General features: G+C 42.0%; 1 protein-coding gene across 4 annotated transcripts in view; it reads right to left on the reverse strand.

Annotated features, from left to right (window-relative positions):
• LOC117538266 (SPRY domain-containing SOCS box protein 4-like) overlaps positions 1 to 19,147 on the reverse strand; it is a 75,619-nt gene that overhangs the window by 11,757 nt on the left and 44,715 nt on the right. For all 4 annotated transcript variants that reach the window (XM_034203864.1, XM_034203863.1, XM_034203866.1 and 1 more), the window contains one exon: positions 14,925 to 15,815. In XM_034203864.1, coding sequence (XP_034059755.1) covers positions 14,925 to 15,633 — 709 coding nt within the window. In that variant the 5' untranslated portion in view covers positions 15,634 to 15,815. The remainder of the gene's footprint in view (positions 1 to 14,924; positions 15,816 to 19,147) is intronic.

Genomic DNA, 19,147 nt, shown 5'->3' on the forward strand with positions numbered 1-19,147 from the left:
CTGTATGTTTTATAGTGTGAACTTGATCTTTTGAGGGTTGAAATGCATTTCTTTTTTTTGTGCAATGCTTTGTAAACATGCTGCTGTAACAAAACAAGTTCCCAAATAGAGAGGCCAAGCCCCTCCCTTTCCGGGGAGGTCCATGGGACCTTATTTCAGAAAAGTCTGTATTGAAGTCAATGGAGAGAGAAAGATTATCTTCGATCCCGTTTGAATTGCGCCACGAACTACACATATGATTTTTGTCCATTTAAAAGATAATTTTGCAAGTCAAACAAATAAAAATGTGTCATAAAACTGTGAAGTAACACTTTGTTTGTGTGAAACCGCTCAATGAACTACATCTCCCGTCTCGCACCACACACCAAGACGGCCGTCACGTTGAAACATTTCACTTCTTTCTTTCAGAATGAGGCGGAAAGTATTAAAAGAGGTGAAAATCACTCCAAGTCTGGGCACGTTGAGAGCTGTGCATACACACAAGGGGAGTTAGTCGGTTCCTAAGAGCCAGCATGCGGGACCGCGACTCTGGAATTTGTAGTCTTTCTAGTTGCGTATTTTTCCTAGTCTTATATTTCAACAGTTTTACGACAAACTGACTTTTTTTTACATGGAAATGATTTTTTAAGATGGACAAACATCATATGTGTAATTCGTGGCACAATTCAAACGGGATCGAAAGATACGTTTTCTCTCCCCATTGACTTCAATACATAATTTTTCCGAAATAAGGTCCCATGGCGGTCACTGGAAAGGGAGGGACTTCACCTCTCTATGGAGTAAATAAAGTACATTGAAGCAGCAAAGATGTACAGTACATTTCAAATGTTTAATAATTAATGCTATTAAGCTGGAAGCACTGCAGAGGTGCTTTTCGTCTCCTCCTCCCTCACATCCGTCGGGTCACTGACATGCACTCGCTTCTTTCCACTCAAATTCTCGAGTCTTTTTTGTTATAGTCTACTTCCTGACAGATCCATGGCTCACTAAAGAGGAGACGGAGTGTGGGAAAGTGTGGTTAAGGACGGATGAGCGCCCAATGTAGCGTTGGACTTCAGAGGCCCGCAGGCTGGCAGCACATCCAGCTAACACCGAGACGAGAGGAAGAAGAGGAGTCGCTCAGTCTGCCCTCGTGGAGGTGAGACGGACGCTCACAGTTTCTCTCTCCCTCTCCCTCTATCGCCCACGGCCAAACAAACGTCTGTGTGCACGGCAGATACATCAGCTCACAAATATACACATTTATAGAAATCAGGGGTGTCCAAACCCTTTTCACCGAAAGCCACATACAGACACATATTCAAAGGGCTGGGCCACTCACTAGAGGGTTAAGTGAAGTTATGAGTTAGCAAAATCAAAATCAATCAAATATAAGTAGATTTAATTTAAGATTTAGGTTTAATTTATTTTGTTGGCAGCTCATTCCTTAAAACAGAAGCCTCAGATTGCTTAGAGGAAATAGAAGGGTATATTTCAAGCTTGTTATGTCAATAAGTTATTGGGCTATTTTCTTATCAACTTAGATTTGTTAGAACCAGAGTTCCCGTTAGAATATTTTTTTGCCGGTCAACATGTCCGTTAAAGTTGAAATCTTCCGGACAAAATTAGAAAAGTGCCGGTCAAAGGTGGTCTTTGTTATTTATTGAGCTTTAAAACAAATTGATATGATTCGATATTAAACAAACTAATTATAGTAGATTAACTACATTATTCAAAAGTGAGTTACAATAACACAGGAATAATAAACGGAGCGCTCTCTCCCTCTCCTGACTGACCTGTCTGTCACTTACTATTCTTGTCTGTAACATAAGTGGCGCAACTGATGCGGTATTTTGCTCAGGGAAAATTATTTTGACCGGAGAGATTTAGATTTGCCGGTCTTCAGCATATTTTACCGGTCATAGTCCGGTAATTACCGACTAACGGGAACTCTGGTTAGAACATATTTTCAACTTGAATTGACTGAAAGTGGGTTTATTAAGACATGAATACTACGGTGCAATATATGTTTACAGATATACTTAAGAAGTGCAATACAATACAAGCTCAAGTTTCATTTGTGGGCCGCATGCCATTATACTTTTTGAATTTGCTGAGGGCCGATTCAAAATGGCCGCAGTTTGGACACCCCTGATATAAATAGTTATCCACGCAATAAACCGTATTTAATTTGTCTTCATTTACATTGTTTTATATTCTGTTCTTGTACATATCATATTCTATTGACATGTCAGGGTATATGCAGGAATCCTGAAGTCAAATGTAAAACCTTATAAGACCTTTTTTAAAGACCCTTTCCATACATTTTAAGACCTCATGGCCACTTTGAGTTCTAACCGGTTACCTTGGCGACACACTTTACCTCACATTGACTATAACAGTATTGATTGTGCTTCCTCCTTATCTTCCAACCATTTGGACGCAGACTTGCATTTCCCCATAACGATGTTGTTTAACAACCGGCGTAAACGGACTTCCGCGCTATCAAGCAGTGAGCGTGCGATGTCCTGTTCAGATTACGTCAAACCCAACGGGATGCCATCAATAAACTACACAGAATCACACTCCACACCTACGCAATGATTACATTCAGGCACACTGTAGAATACAACCTCTTTGGACCATTCATATACTTATTGAAAACAAGCTACAAAATGTAATACCTTGGAAAATGCCGTTTAATAGCCTTAATTTTCGCTAAATTGATTAATCAACTTTTAATACTTTTTAAGACCCCGCGGACACCCTGCATGTGTATAGACTTTTTGCACTACTTTTTATTTTGTATTTTATTATATACGTTGCATCGTTGGAGGAGCTCAGGTCACAAGAATTTCATTGCCATTTCTCCACTGTAGCTTTGTGCACATGACAATACAACCTTTGAATCTCTCACCAAGAGAGACCCAGTTATGTCCTACTTAAACACAAAGGTGAGACAGGTCCATCTTTGTTGGCACATGTTCCAATTTATTACTCCTGCGTATTTTTCCCTTACAAACGATGAACCAAGGTAATGGTGCCGACTCACAGGCACGCTTATCTAATATATTAGCATAAAACTGCTGCTCTGTATGTCCTAGTTTCAAGATGACAGGTGTATGTGTCTTACATATACAGCCATTAGGGTGCAGACACATCTCTTCACAGACTGGTCATAGGTGAGAAAAGACAGGGGAGGAATATTTTACAAAGGGACGGACAGAATTAGATTTATTGTAAAATACAATTGGAGCAGAACAGCAAGGCGCGGATGCAATAGAGCCAACTGTTGCTCTATAGGAGAAACACAGGTGTCCGTATTGAATCGTATACTCGGGGTGGAAAAGCAATCGCTCACTGAAACGTTGATTCCTTCCACTGAGCATATCTGACTTCCTATTACTAAATGAGATAACGTGGTAGATAGTGTTGTCGCGATACCAACATTTTGGTTTCGATACCAAGTCAAGAATTGCGATTCAGATTATTTTTCGATACTTTTCTCAAAAAAAGGGAAACAGTCTTAAATGTAATTATTGTGCTTTATTTCACACCAGAACACAAACTTTTAAACAATGAGAACAATAAATTAAATAAATGACTAAAATATGTATTAAAAACAACTTTTTAGTTTTTCGCTTCTGGCGTCTTTTTTGTCAACAAGCCGAGGCGCAGCGGCAGTTCTCACTTGCAGCCATGCTTCTCGTCTTCTCACATGCTCTGGCAGCTAGCGCGTGCACGAGAGAGGGGAGGCACTTAGAGCGTGCACGAGAGAGGGGAGGGACTTAGAGCGTGCACGAGAGAGGGGAGGCACTTAGAGCGCGCACGAGAGAGGGGAGGGACTTAGAGCGCGCACGAGAGAGGGGAGGGACTTAGAGCGCGCACGAGAGAGGGGAGGGACTTAGAGTGCGCACGAGAGAGGGGAGGGACTTAGAGCGTGCACGAGAGAGGGGAGGCACTTAGAGCGTGCACGAGAGAGGGGAGGGACTTAGAGCGTGCACGAGAGAGGGGAGGGACTGCAGGCACGAAGCAGAGCGCTGAACACACACGGCTCTTATTAAAACAGCGCTTTCTCACCGGAGTACTTTTCCCCGTCATTCTTAAAGTACCGATACTAATGAAACGGAGGAATCGTAACGTTTTTAACGGCAGGGTATCGCGGTACCTTTCAAGTATCGGTACACCGTGCAACACTAGTGGTAGATAAAGGACTTGGTGATTAAAATACAAGCTCATTAAAAAAACATTAACACTTTTAAGGAAACAATTGGGCTCAACATCGACCAGTTGTGAATATTATTTTAACTGCATGACAAACTATTCAGCATAAAACATATATGTAAAAGCTTCGAACACAGTGTATCGTACAGACTGAAGATTACATTGGAGGAGATACTCTTACAAAAAAAATATTTGTTTCAATAATGATGCAAAAAGGATAAATCACCTTCTTGATTTGAAGTGCACCATCAGTCAAAAATAATCCCAATTTGTTGTTTTTTGCAAATTGTGCCGCCCTAATCTTTGTAAGTGAGAAATGTATCACCGTGCAAGCGGCTTATTCATCAACTTCATACAGACGTCAGGGTATTCTTTCTTGCAATAGAGCCCTCTATAGGAGATTGGGAACACGGGTGTCCGTATTGAGTCGTCGTCTACTCGGGGTGGAAAGCAATTACTCACTGAAGCGTTGATTCCTTCCACTGACGATATCTGACTTCCTATTACTTCGCACCGCTAAGCTAGTGAGTTCTAGACAGAAACCTGGACTGCGGTCAATTTGGCCGACGCTCCTCCTGCTGCTGCTGCTGCTGCTGCTGCTCTCCCACTCAGCTCAGGAAATAGGAGCCAAGCAGACAGGATTGTAACAGAGGAGCTATGCAACACCTGCATGCATTGATTATAAGGCGTGTAATGATTCTCCAAATACACGGTTTGGTTCAGAACTGGATTTTTAAGCCACAGTTCAGTTTGTATTTGGAAAGAGAGTATAGAAAAGTAGGGGGAAAAACATCCAGTGTTTCCCATACATTGATTTATTTGTGGCGGGCCGCCACAAATAAATATCGTCCACCACAAGTGGATCTCATACAAAAAAAAAAGAATCACTTTTTTTTTTGTGTGGTCTAGTGCAGTGCTTCTCAAACTTGTTTCAGTAATGTACCCCCTTTGAAACATTTTCTCAGCCAAGTACCCCCTGACCGATCCCGAACATTTTTGATCGAAAAAGCCTATATAAATAATTACAATATAGTGATGTTCCCTCAGTGTGTGATGTATTAACTCCTTCGTGGTATGCATTAAAACAAACTAAGGATATTTTCATTTTATGCATGAAAAAAAATAACATAACACTTTTATAAAACAGATTTTTCCAAGGAGTTTTTCAGTTTAAGTAATATATTATTGTGAAAAACTATAAAATACAATACACACATTTGACATGTTTATATGAGGACCCCCTTGGTGGTTCTAGGAATGTTTTATATAAAATTGTGTTTTCTTTTTAACTTATTTTACTAAGATTATTTTTTTAATTAACCTTTTTTTTTTTTTTTAATCTCACGTACCCCCTGCAGTACCCCAACGTACCCCCAGGGGTCCGCGTACCCCCATTTGAGAATCACTGGTCTAATGGATAGTGAGGTGGGCTGATGATCGGAAGGTTGCAAGTTCAAATCCCGCCTAGAACACCACTACTAGTGTGCCCTTGAGTAGGGTATCGTTTGAATTTCCACGATTCTGATTCCGATTCTACTTTTCGATTCCGGTTCTTAACGGTTCTCAATTCCGATTCTTTGAGGGGCAGGGTAAAAAAAGTATACATGCTTCTTCCACCAAATAAATTACATTTATTCGAGAAACTTTTACACAGGTTAGTTTACAGTAATATTCACATTAATCAGTCTGTTTATATTCACTACTATGTAACTGTAACCTGAGAACCACTGAAGCTACAACAGTGCAATAGTCCAACTTTTAAAGGAACCCCCCCCCCCATTTAAAAACAGTTCTTGTTGAGAAAAACAAGCATGTATGCTCCCAGTATGCCTTCTCAGGCATACTGGGAAATGTTTGAACATTTTAAAGTAAAATGCTTCAATCTGGTGCACTTTAAGCAGAATGACTAGAGACTAGATCTAGGGGTACAACTCCAAACACCCATATGAAAAAGATCGGTGGTTTACATTTGAATAATTAAATAAGTATGTGAACATAACCAGTAACCCACCATAGCCAATAACAAATACATGTAATGTATTTTATTTTTGTTGTTCATTCATATCTTATTTTACTATTTTATTTATGCATATTTTTTTTATCTTTCCAGTTTAAAACGATATGTCTGGTTTACTGTCCTATAGTATACATTGGAATGATTTCAAACCTGTTTTATCCCAATCATTATAAAGGAGTGCCTTGGAAATATGTGTTTACATAAATTGTGATCAAAACGTTTGAGACCCACTGAGATAACTTAGACTAAAGTGAACTATCTAAACACTCAGAGTCCTTTACCTCACTGAGCTGTAGTTATCAGCCTCAGTCTGACTGGAGAGGACTCTCCCTCCACATTATTGTAGAAACATCTTCTAATATCCGTTAGAGCAGCTAACACGGCACCAGATGCTAATAACAACAGCGCGTACCGGTGCACCCTCCCTTTCTCCCTCACTCACACTTTGGCTGTGAGCTGCGGGTGCCAGATAAGCCAACATCCCCCATTTTCATCACTTACAGCGCCCATCGTACAGGGCAAATGAAACGTGTAACCGGGGTGAAAAAGGGTGTTACATTTATTTAATTATGAATGTTGTTACATCAAGGCCGAAAATTAGGATGAGCACCAACGGTCAAAAAAATTGTTTTCCCTCCCAGAGCTGTCAGCGCAGCGCCTCCCAGATCTGGCGCCTCCACAGATCTGGCGCCTCCACAGATCTGGCGCCCTAGGCGAACATCTATAACGCCAGTGTGACGGGCCGGCCCTGGTCTCAGGTTACGCTGTTGGAAGTGTAGGTTCAACCATAGATATATTAGATATATTATATATATATATATATATAAACACGTGTTTATATATATATCTATGGGTACAGGGTACAACGCTACATTTCCCGCCCCGCCGCAGTCATACAGTAGGCTACGGAGAGCGGCGAGAAACATTTCCTCCGGCATCGAAAAGCGGAACCGAAATTCACATTTCTAAATAGCCGCTTTCACACCGCAGGACTTGCCGTACTTTAGTGCCGGCACTAAAGTACCACCGCACTGAATCCGCCAGGGGGCTAGTGCCAATCGCATTCACACCGCAGTACTTTCCCTGAGGCAAGATTACGCTGACGTCACTTCGTCTTCTTCTTCTTCTCTGGGTTTACTGGCAGGCCGCAAAACCACTTCACGGCGAGTACAAAAAAAAACGAGAGAAGAAGAACTACACGGGGGGGGGGGGGGGTATAAAGCCCACCCGCTGTATGAGGCGTTTGTTTACTTTCCGACCTCAGACATGATGGAGTTCATAAGGGTAATTTACAAATAAAATACCCCATTATAACAATGGACTTTATCTTTATGTATTTATTATATATTACCCCCTCAGGCTGATTTTGGAAAAGGACATTAACCCTTGTTTGGTGTTTTTCCCTTATTTATCTCAAACAAATGACATGATAAATGACTTGTGTTTATGTGTGTAAGACTTGTGTTTCTGCCCGTGCCATTGCTGCACAAGGTTGCAACATCGTAGATAAATTCAACCACCGACACCTGTCTGCTCTCACATTCTTCTATTCTGCAAATTTGGGGAGGGACACAATAAATAAAGCTTCGCCAGTTTGTTTGTTTTATTGCACAGTCAAGACATAACAATAACGGCATCACGCTGTTCCAGGTGTGTCGTATGCATGTAAATTGAATTGAATAAAAGTGTGAAATGTAAAATAAAGTGTAAGTAGTTTCAAAACAATGTAACAGTGGCAATATATAGCAGCAGACACACCTTAGTGCAAGTTAGGTGTCAGTATTAAAAAACAGTGGCAATATATATATATATATAATAACAATAGAAAATCGTTACCACTCTTATTATTGTGGTCTTTAATTATAGTCTGGTCTTATAGTGCTGCCTGAGTTTCTTTATTTTTATCCGGCATCCGTGTGCACTGTGCACGATTCCCAGCTCAAGTAGCTTTTGCGAACATCGCTCAAAACATTTGGAGTTGGGAACTGCTTTCTGTAGAAGCTGCTGCATCCCGTCCTCAGAGTAAATTGCCAGAAGTGCCAACACTTCCTCATCATTCCACCGCTCCGGTGTTGTAGTACGTGTAGTCATGCTTTAAAGTACAAACAACCAACTCGCTCAGGTGTGGATGTGGTTTTGTAGCGAGGAAAAAAATGGCTGCCTAACAAAACAAATTCAGAGTCTAACGGGGCGTGGTTTGCAATTCGCCCAGCCAATAGAAATAGAATATAAATTGGCACTCTTTTATCACCAGGTTCGTACCACCTCTCTAGCAGGGACTGAAAACGGCCAAAAGAGTTCCCGGCACTGAGTAGTCCCGGCGGTGAGAACGCAACATTATTGGTACTAACGGAACTAAAGAACCAAAGTACCAGGGAAAGTCCTGCGGTGTGAATGCGGCTATTGATGCCGTTGGAATCGAAATGTTGGAACCGGTTCTCAGTACCCAACCCTACCCTTGAGTAAGGCACTTAGCCCTCAGTTACTCCAGGGAGAATGTCTCTGTAATTGGTAATTGTAAGTCGCTTTGGAATAAGTCTAAATTATATTTTTGGGAGAATAAACCCCACAGATCCTCAACTCCGGTGTGTCTCACTCATTAATAACGCAACACAGAGCAACAAGAACGTTGTCTAGCCAGGAACTCGCATGTATTATCTTATTTGAGGGGGGGTGGATGCGTGGACCACCCGAATATGTTAAGGGAACTTTTTAAGGGGCTTTTGCGGTGCCCCCACAAATAGAATCAAATTCTGTGGGATATGAGTCTGTTCCTCTCTACAAACCTGCAGGATGTTTTAAATGCAATCATGTGATCCGCTTTCAGCCAATCATATGCGCTGATTGTGGTTTCAGGTCTCTGCTACTTTTATTTCATTTTCTTTAGAGCACATAGTTACTCAAACTTCATCTAAAGCCGCCTAACACAAAGCATGTTCCTTAGTAGGACTCCTCATATAAAATAAAACTGAATCAAGGCAAGGCAAGTTTATTTATACACCTTTCAACACAAGGCAATTCAAGGTGCTTTACAAAAAATAAAAGACATTAAGAAAAAGGCATTTTAAATCAGTCATTAAGAACAGATAATAAAATAAACATTAAAAGAAAAAATACATGGATAAAAGTTACAGTGCAGTCTAAAATATGAATAGTTCAATTAAAAGCAGCGAAAAAATAAAAGTCTTTAGTCTGGATTTAAAAGTAGTCAGAGTTGCAGCGGACCTGCAGGTTTCTAATCAAAACTATTAATACATAAACAAACCAGACAAAAAGGCCTGTCTGGCTCATGAAATGTACTCAAGACTGACCCAAATCAGGCTCAGTTTTGATGCTGAATCGTCTATTCAACTTATTTTTAATACACAAATTGTGCCAAGGGAAAATATACTTTTGAATGGACAACTAGAGAAATGTAAATGTATACAATCAACAGATTTCCCCAGTTAAACAAACCAGCTAAGTGAACCACTGACTGCTAACAGATGTGAGTTGCAGACGGGCAGAAGACAGACATCTCTTTGTTTTCCAGACAACGAACTAGTGACCCAGCTTCCCGGTCAACAATCAACCACTCTACTATCCAACAAAGAGCATTTCCACAGCAACCAGCCAACACAATTGCGAGTGTAAACACTGAAAGGAAGGATTAGTGTTGAAAAGGATGCGGCGGGAGAAGAAGGAAGACAGTGGAGAGGAAACACAATGAGAGTCAGAGTCAAATAGGGGTCATTTCTAAAAAAGGAGGGCAAGCATGTGAGTAGCATGTGTGAAGAACTTCCTATTCCCTGCTCTTATTCAGGTGTTAATGAGTTTGGATCAGCTTTGGGAAGGCCACTGTGATGTCATGAGGCTTGTTGTGGGGGAGAGCAAAGTATGGCTTTCACGGAATAGAGAGAATAGAAAACCCAACGTTTTTTACTTAAAGGTCCCCTATTATACTGTTTTCCATCAATATATCACAGGTCTCAGATATATACAGAGCCTGTCTCTGATTGGCTGAAACACCAAACAGATCATTGCAGCATTACCCATAATCCCCTCTGTTTCAGCCCTGTTTATATAAATGGATCAGGACAAAAAGAGAGAGAGAATATTTGTTCCTGAAACTTTCAGAGGGCCCTTCTCACTTCTCTTATTTTTCATTTCCTCGCTCCTCGGTCTCACCGGAAGTTGATTTGTCTGCGCAAATGTCAGACGATCAGCTGTGTGACGTCATCACAAACGGACGTCGCTTCACGTGACGCTCCGGAGGAAAGGACGTCCCCATTGCTCTTAAAACTCATTTCCCTGCTTCTCGTGGTTTCCTTGCGTCTCTCCATGCTTCCCTGGTGGGAGGGACTAGTCACAGGGAAACGACGCAAGTGAGGGACGCAAGGAATCCATTTAACCGAAGTGAGATGGGGCCAGAGTCTCTTTCCACAGAGGGGACACATGTTGATGTAGAAGAGACATGAAGAAGAGGGGACACATGTTGATGTAGAAGAGACATGAAGAAGAGGGGACACATGTTGATGTAGAAGAGACACGAAGAAGAGGGGACACATGTTGATGTAGAAGAGACATGAAGAAGAGGGGACACATGTTGATGTAGAAGAGACATGAAGAAGAGGGGACACATGTTGATGTAGAACAGACATGAAGAAGAGGGGACACATGTTGATGTAGAAGGGACATGAAGAAGAGGGGACACATGTTGATGTAGAAGAGACACGAAGAAGAGGGGACACATGTTGATGTAGAAGAGACACGAAGAAGAGGGGACACATGTTGATGAAGAAGAGACATGAAGAAGAGGGGACACATGTTGATGTAGAAGGGACATGAAGAAGAGGGGACACATGTTGATGTAGAAGAGACACGAAGAAGAGGGGACACATGTTGATGTAGAAGAGACACGAAGAAGAGGGGACACATGTTGATGTAGAAGAGACACGAAGAAGAGGGGACCACATGTTGATGTAGAAGAGACATGAAGAAGAGGGGACACATGTTGATGTAGAAGGGACATGAGAAGAGGGACACATGTTGATGTAGAAGAGACATGAAGACGAGGGGGACACATGTTGATGTAGAAGAGACATGAAGAAGAGGGGACACATGTTGATGTAGAAGAGACATGAAGAAGAGGGGACACATGTTGATGTAGAAGAGACGCTGAAGAAGAGGGGACACATGTTGATGTAGAAGAGACACGAAGAAGAGGGGACACATGTTGATGTAGAAGAGACATGGAGAAGAGGGACACATGTTGATGTAGAAGAGACATGAAGAAGAGGGGACACATGTTGATGTAGAAGAGGACATGAAGAAGAGGGGGACACATGTTGATGTAGAAGAGACATGAAGAAGAGGGGACACATGTTGATGTAGAAGAGACATGAAGAGAGGGGGACACATGTTGATGTAGAAGAGACATGAAGAAGAGGGGACACATGTTGATGTAGAAGAGACATGAAGAAGAGGGGACCATGTTGATGTAGAAGAGACATGAAGAAGAGGGGACACATGTTGATGTAGAAGAGACATGAAGAAGAGGGGGACACATGTTGATGTAGAAGAGGACAGTGACGAAGAGGGGACACATGTTGATGTAGAAGAGAACAGAAGAAGAGGGGACACATGTTGATGTAGAAGAGACATGAAGAAGAGGGGACACATGTTGATGTAGAAGAGACATGAAGAAGAGGGGACACATGTTGATGTAGAAGAGACATGAAGAAGAGGGGACACATGTTGATGTAGAAGAGACATGAAGAAGAGGGGACACATGTTGATGTAGAAGAGACATGAAGAAGAGGGGACACATGTTGATGTAGAAGAGACATGAAGAAGAGGGGACCACATGTTGATGTAGAAGAGACATGAAGAAGAGGGGACACATGTTGATGTAGAAGAGACATGAAGAAGAGGGGACACATGTTGATGTAGAAGAGACGTGAAGAAGAGGGGACACATGTTGATGTAGAAGAGACATGAAGAAGAGGGGACACATGTTGATGTAGAAGAGACATGAAGAAGAGGGGACACATGTTGATGTAGAAGAGACATGGAAGAAGAGGGGACACTATGTTGATGTAGAAGAGACATGAAGAAGAGGGGACACATGTTGATGTAGAAGAGACATGAAGAAGAGGGGACACATGTTGATGTAGAAGAGACATGAAGAAGAGGGGACACATGTTGATGTAGAAGAGACATGAAGAAGAGGGGACACATGTTGATGTAGAAGAGACATGGAGAAGTGGATTTTGCATGATAGGTGACTTTTAAAAGACGTTAGAAAGTATGACAGACCGATACAAATCCTGTCTCAGTCGGGTTGGCTTTCTAAGTGTCTCTGGGACAGAGGTGCGAAAGGACTAAATTGTTCGCTGAAATGCAGGAAGGAAGAGAAAACGGCATTAATGCAGGGTTTTAAAATGACAATTCAGACTGGAGAGGAAAGAATAAGGACACGTATCTCTTCTCAGGGAATAAAGGAATGTGAATGCACTACAAGACAGGTGAGATGCTTGAAAGTGAATCATCTCCAAGTTGCTATAGGATGAATAAAGGCAAGAAGTGGGAACAGGAGGAAGAGTAATCTCCTGGCATACATATTAATGCTCCCATTCCTCTCTATATCACAAGGTAGGGATGTGCCATGTGCCTGATATCTGAGCTGTAAGAGGCAGCTACGGATGTGCTTTAGCAGAGAATATGAAACTAATGAGTGATATATAAGAAGTGCATCGCCTACACACACACACACACACACACACACACACACACACACACACACACACACACACACACACACACACACACACACACACACACACACACACCCACACACACACACACACACACACACACACACACACACACACACACACACACACACACACACACACACACACACACACACACACACACACACACACACACACACACCACACACACACACACACACACACACACACACACACACACACACACACACACACACACACACACACACACACACACACACACACACACACACACACACACACACACACACACACACACACACACACACAACACACACACACACACACAGAGAGAGAGGCTCTTTGTGCAACAAGAAGGCTGGAGCGGGGAGGGACGACTGAGAGCCGTTACACAATCTGAGGGGAAGACTTAATGGAGATGACTCGTCTACTGTGAGCAGTGACATTTACCAGAAGAGAGTATCAGGGAAAACAACCACACACACACACACACACACACACACACACACACACACACACACACACACACACACACACACACACACACACAGATCATAATGGTGACTTCTGGGCAGTGGTGAAACAGATATTCCCATTAATTCAAGGTTTCAGTGAAAGTTTGAGAAAGTCTGAGGACATGAGAGTGCTAGAAAGCTGCATAGTAGAAATAGTACGCACAGATGATATCTAAGCTGCTTCCTGTTGGTAAACAAAGCCTCAGTCCCTTTCATGGCTGGCTGTTTTTAGATCAGTGCATACAGAAATGTGCACTGCTCATCCATCCTCTCTGATGTGACACATGAAGCAAGTGAAGCCTGTTCAGTCTTGCATTACACTCTAAATCCTGAACATGTCTGGAGAGCCAAAATCAGGAATTAGTATTTAGAAATTAGCCACACCGGTTCTCCCCGTATTTCACACATTGACGAGGTAAGCTTTGGTTCAGATTGTATGATTCCTCGAGAGGGTAAAGAGTTTAGTGTAGGCTGACGGAGTGACCCAGCAGTATCCTCTCTCCATCTAAAACACATAACCGTAGACTTTCCTAGAATCATGTTTCCTGAATCTCCCCTCTGGTCCTACACTGTGATTTGTGACTGGACTTTGATGTAGAACAAATATCGCCTTGGGCCTTTACATATTTGATGAGACAATCTAAATATAAGCATGTGGGGGTTTATACATTAAAAAAACATCTTCGCATTGTGAAAACTACCTTCCACATCCACCTCGACAGTGACACACACATATACACTTCAAACTGGGTTTATAGGATGCATATATAGGGATTTGATGTAAGATAAGTTATTACAGTTATACATAAAACTGAAAGATGTTTATTCTGCCTACCTTTAAACTGCAATGTGAAACCAAAAAGTTTAAGAAAGTGAAAATGGAAGAAACATATCTGCACTGAGACAAAATCCCTAAAAGCTTGACTCATATACTGTCAATTGTGTGTGTGTGTGTGTGTGTGTGTGTGTGTGTGTGTGTGTGTGTGTGTGTGTGTGTGTGTGTGTGTTGATGTAAAATAAGTTATCTCAGTTATTATACATAAAACTGAAAGATGTTTATTCTGCCTACCTTTACACTGCAATGTGAACCCAAACATTTTAAGAAAGTGAAAATGGAAGAAATAATTATCTGCACTAATACAAAATCTCTAAAACTTGAGTCATACACTGTCAATAACCTGTGTGTGTGTGTGTGTGTGTGTGTGTGTGTGTGTGTGTGTGTGTGTGTGTCAAATAAGTTATACATAAAACTGAAAACTTAATTCTGCATACTTTTCAACTGCCATGAGAACCCAAAAAAAGTTTTATGAAGTGAAAATGGAAGAAAAATATCTGCAGAAATACAAAAACTGTAAAGGCTTGACATATATACTGTCAATAACCTGTGTGTGTGTCCGTGTGTGTGAGTGTCAGTGTGTGTGTATTTCAACTTACGATCTAGTCCGTTGACATAGCGAGTCGTAACTTCACAGTGCCCCCACACCGCGCTGACGATGGGATACAGTCTCTTTCCTTTAAGTCCTCTGAACGCTACTCCCAGATATTGTCCGTCCACCATGAAGCTCAGCGTTCCCTCGTCCATATCCAGTATCACCATGAGCGAGTCGGGAAGCACGAAGGACTCGTCGGGCTCCAGGAAGCACGGGTACGTCGGCACTGGCGTGGAAGCGGGGCGGTTCTTCCCGTCGTGGTAGAGTCTGTTTCTGCCCAGGTCCCAGCCCCAGGACTCAGAGTCCGCTCCCACCAGCGCCGTGTAGCCCACCGAGTGTAACGACGCTTCAGCGGAGGCCACGCCCACAACCGCGTGCGTCCCTCTCTGTCTGCACGGCCAGTGGATCCTCCAAACGTGAAGCCCCCGAGTGTAACCCACTTTCCCCCGGATACAGTCTGTGCTCTGAGCCACGGGGTGCCGGTGAAACGTCAGCTTGTCGTCCTCCTTCACGAAGACGTTGAGCGACCGGTCGTCCGGATTCCAGGAGTGATGGAGTTGCGTTTCCAGGCTGGCCGACGGCATGTCGAGAAGTAAGTCGAGTCGCGGGGGCCGACAGAAGTCCGGACCCCGAAGTTCTCGACGTACCGGGCGATATGAGGGCTCCCCGCGAACATCCACTGACTTTATACTGCCAGAGATCTTCTGTCCCATGGCTGGGAGGAGGGGGTTTGAGGGACGGGGGAGAGGGGGACGGGGGGTGGATTGAGGGTGGTAATGGGGAGGGGGTTTTGGTTCCTGACGTTACCTCATAGGTGCAGTGGCAACACAGAGGGTCCGGGGTGGAAAGGTGCTTTAGGAAAACACGCTGTCTTTAGCGAGGGGGAACCACACTCCTGAAACACACACATTGAAAACATTAAGTATCTCTTGTTTAGTGATTATTATAAGAAGGAGAATAACAACAACAACAACAACAACAACAACGAGCAGGAAGGGAGAAAAAAATCACAATGTTTACAGTACTATTTAAATATGATTGTTAGAATGCTTTAAAATATGACTCAGTCAAATGATAATTTTTTGCAGTTTTTCTTGTATTACATAAGGCTATACCCATACCACGAAGGTCTGTTGTTTACAGTACTGAAGCAATTTAGCTAAACAAATAAACATTTGATGATGACATTTAAGCACAAAACAACACGTTTGAAAAAGTCACCTTGGACTCTGGGAAAGTGGTTTTTCAGATGTTTTATGGACTGTTATTACATCGCATAGAACAAACACTTGGCAATAGATTGGCAATGAAAATATTCGTTAGCTGCAGCCCCACAGTGCTCATAAAACTTGATAACCAAAAGACTTATGTATGCGCATCCAAAACAGAGACAGCATTACAAGTGCTGGCCGACAGCCAGAGCTGCAGAGAGGAGGGGGGGGGGGGGGGGGGGGGGGGTGACAGGGGAGGAGAAATGAAGGATGAACCTCTCTAGCATTATTTCCTATCTTCAGTTACCAGTCTGACAAGCACATATTTCAGTTGTTCTGTGTGTGGGAATGTGAACTTTTTCTAATACTTTCACAGTCATTTCAACAGTAAACACTTTGAGCTGGAGGCTAGAATAGTGGTCTATGATGTGTTTTGCTCAAAATACCAAACAGATCATGCATTTTAGACATCCCTCATATCCCTATATTTCAGGCCTGCAGATTCGGGGTCCTTAGCTTGAAAAAAAGAAAAAGAGGGAGAGCTAATGCCTGCTCAGAATTCTACGAGATACTCAGTTGCCGTATCATATTCCAAACCACATCAAGGATTATTTCTGAAACAGTATGGAGCTCAAATGCTTTTTGCAAAGTTCCTTTTTACTTCCTGCTTCTTCACACACATGCTCTCCAGTACAGCGTTAGCTCTGAGTGTTAGCGATGCTAATGTAAACACTGACCATATTACGTCCAAAACAGTCGGGCATTGTTTCTGATAGCAACGTTTCTGATTGGGCCGTGGGTCCACATTTCAGATATTACGTCATATCGGACGCAAATCTGGATCAGCTCCGTTGTTCCCCGTTTTTAGAGATTTGGGTACGGAGGAAAAGAGAGAGGGTTTTATTTCCTGACGCTGCGTGAGTTCCCCGACACACCGGGGACACATGTTGATGTATAAAAGACATCAAAAAGTGCATTTTGCATGATAGGTCCCCTTTTACACAATATGAAATGAGACATACCAACTAGGACTAGTTGTTATCTTGTTCCCCTGCAGACCATTTACAGGCACACAAACCTATATAAACACACTACAGGAGAGGGGAAAACCCCCAAAGCATAGCATCTAAGGGTTTAGTGCCTTTAAAGTAACACAAATTCCTTGAGCAACCCTCCAATAATTAAATATGAACACAGACAAAGGGAGGATTTGCGCAAACTTGCTGCTGACGTCCTCAGAAAACAGTCATGCAGTACTCCCTCTTAGCCAATCCCTTCTTCACAAAGCAAAGTTTTGCAATTCTTGTTTTTCTAGGAGAAAATGTGATATGTACTCGCTAAAGCTTTCACAGCAAGTCAATATACAGCTCTAATCTACTTTAAACCATGTTTCCGATTACAACCGAGTGGAGAGAAGCTGTGCTGGACAGACATTACTCTCCCTATATGCACTCCAATGTTTTCCTCACTCCCCTATAGTTTCTCAGGAAGGTTCTCCACATGACTCTTCCAGGGAAAGTACAGAACATTAACTGGTAGTGACCCATGGGGGGAGGGTTTAATCACACACACACACACAGATGCAGGTGTACTGTTAATACACTGGAATGGATGAAAGGACAAAAAACAAACTACTAATTTCAACTTCGAAGTTAAAAAGGCAGAAAAAAAACATCGTTAACTTGTTATTCATCTGTATTTATGATTAACTTTCCCCCCTTCATTCACACCACTTTCAGAATGAAGTGATACTATAAAAAGGCATGTCTTGTTTTAATTTCAATCCATGTAAAGATATGTTTTTATCCCGAGTAGTTCTGTGAGTCGATTAAATAAATAAATCGCTTTATTCACAATTAATATCTGTGATAAACATGTATTTGATTCCTCTGCCGATGGATAACGGCAGGAAGTTCGGGTCAAACTTATTAATGTGATTACATTAGTAGATTTTAAACGTTTTCTAAGATTAATTGCATATGTTATCAACCCTACATTTGAGCAAAGTACATGTATGGACAAACCAAGACATCATCTTACTTAGTACTCATATTCAAAGCGTACAAAGTCTGCACAACATAAGACAATGGTTCATGCATTTCAATAAACAGCCAAGCGTTGCATTATTTAAATCTCATCCGCCATATTTTAAATGACAAGGCATGAATTCATTATTTCTTTTGCGTTTCAACAGTCCGTTTATGAGTTAGAAAGTTATGAGTTGTGGAGATGCAAGGACGTGCCAGATAAGGAAATAAAGTGTACAGCCAACAGCTTGACGAATGGGCAAGACTGACGACGACTCAAAACAAACTCATTTACAGAACGCTTCCTCATAACCATAACCCATAAAAAGTGACAAGCTCTTCATTTCCATATTAATTCATTCACACCAGGCATGACGCACGAAGCCATTGTAATCACGGCGGCCATCAACCATCCAGTTGACATTTGCTAATGTGTGCAATATAATAGGGATGTCACGAGAAACAATACTTTTGGAACCGAGTCAATGCCAACATTTAGAGAAAGGGGCATATTGTATCTGTCTTTATTACGCAGGAAACCGTAAAAGAATGTGTTCAAATATGGGCTTTTAAAAGATTGGCTTTGGTGTGAAACTTAAATAAATACAGACGTTTTCAAACGCATAATAAAATGGATATTCGAGAGGTAATTAAGACTCGTTTAACTTCGCAACAGAAGCTAGTATGCCTATGGTTAATAGATGTGTTTTAACTTCTACACATGACTTTTTCTAGTATTGCGACATCCATTAATATGCCTGACAAAAAACAGGCCCTCACTACTCATGCTTTTTGCTGGGAATTCCTCAAGTACTAACCGTCAGTGGGGAACAATGGGCCAAAGACATGAAGAGATGATTTATGGGAATCAGAAGGAACAGAGTGTGAAAATGTGATGAGGAAGAGCAAAATATGTCATGTTTGCTTCCGATTAATTTCTAATATGCACAGCGCCATACCAGGGTTTCCGCCATCGGATACCCCCCCCT

This window comes from Gymnodraco acuticeps, unplaced genomic scaffold, assembly GCF_902827175.1.
Source record: "Gymnodraco acuticeps unplaced genomic scaffold, fGymAcu1.1, whole genome shotgun sequence".
NCBI lineage: Eukaryota > Metazoa > Chordata > Actinopteri > Perciformes > Bathydraconidae > Gymnodraco > Gymnodraco acuticeps.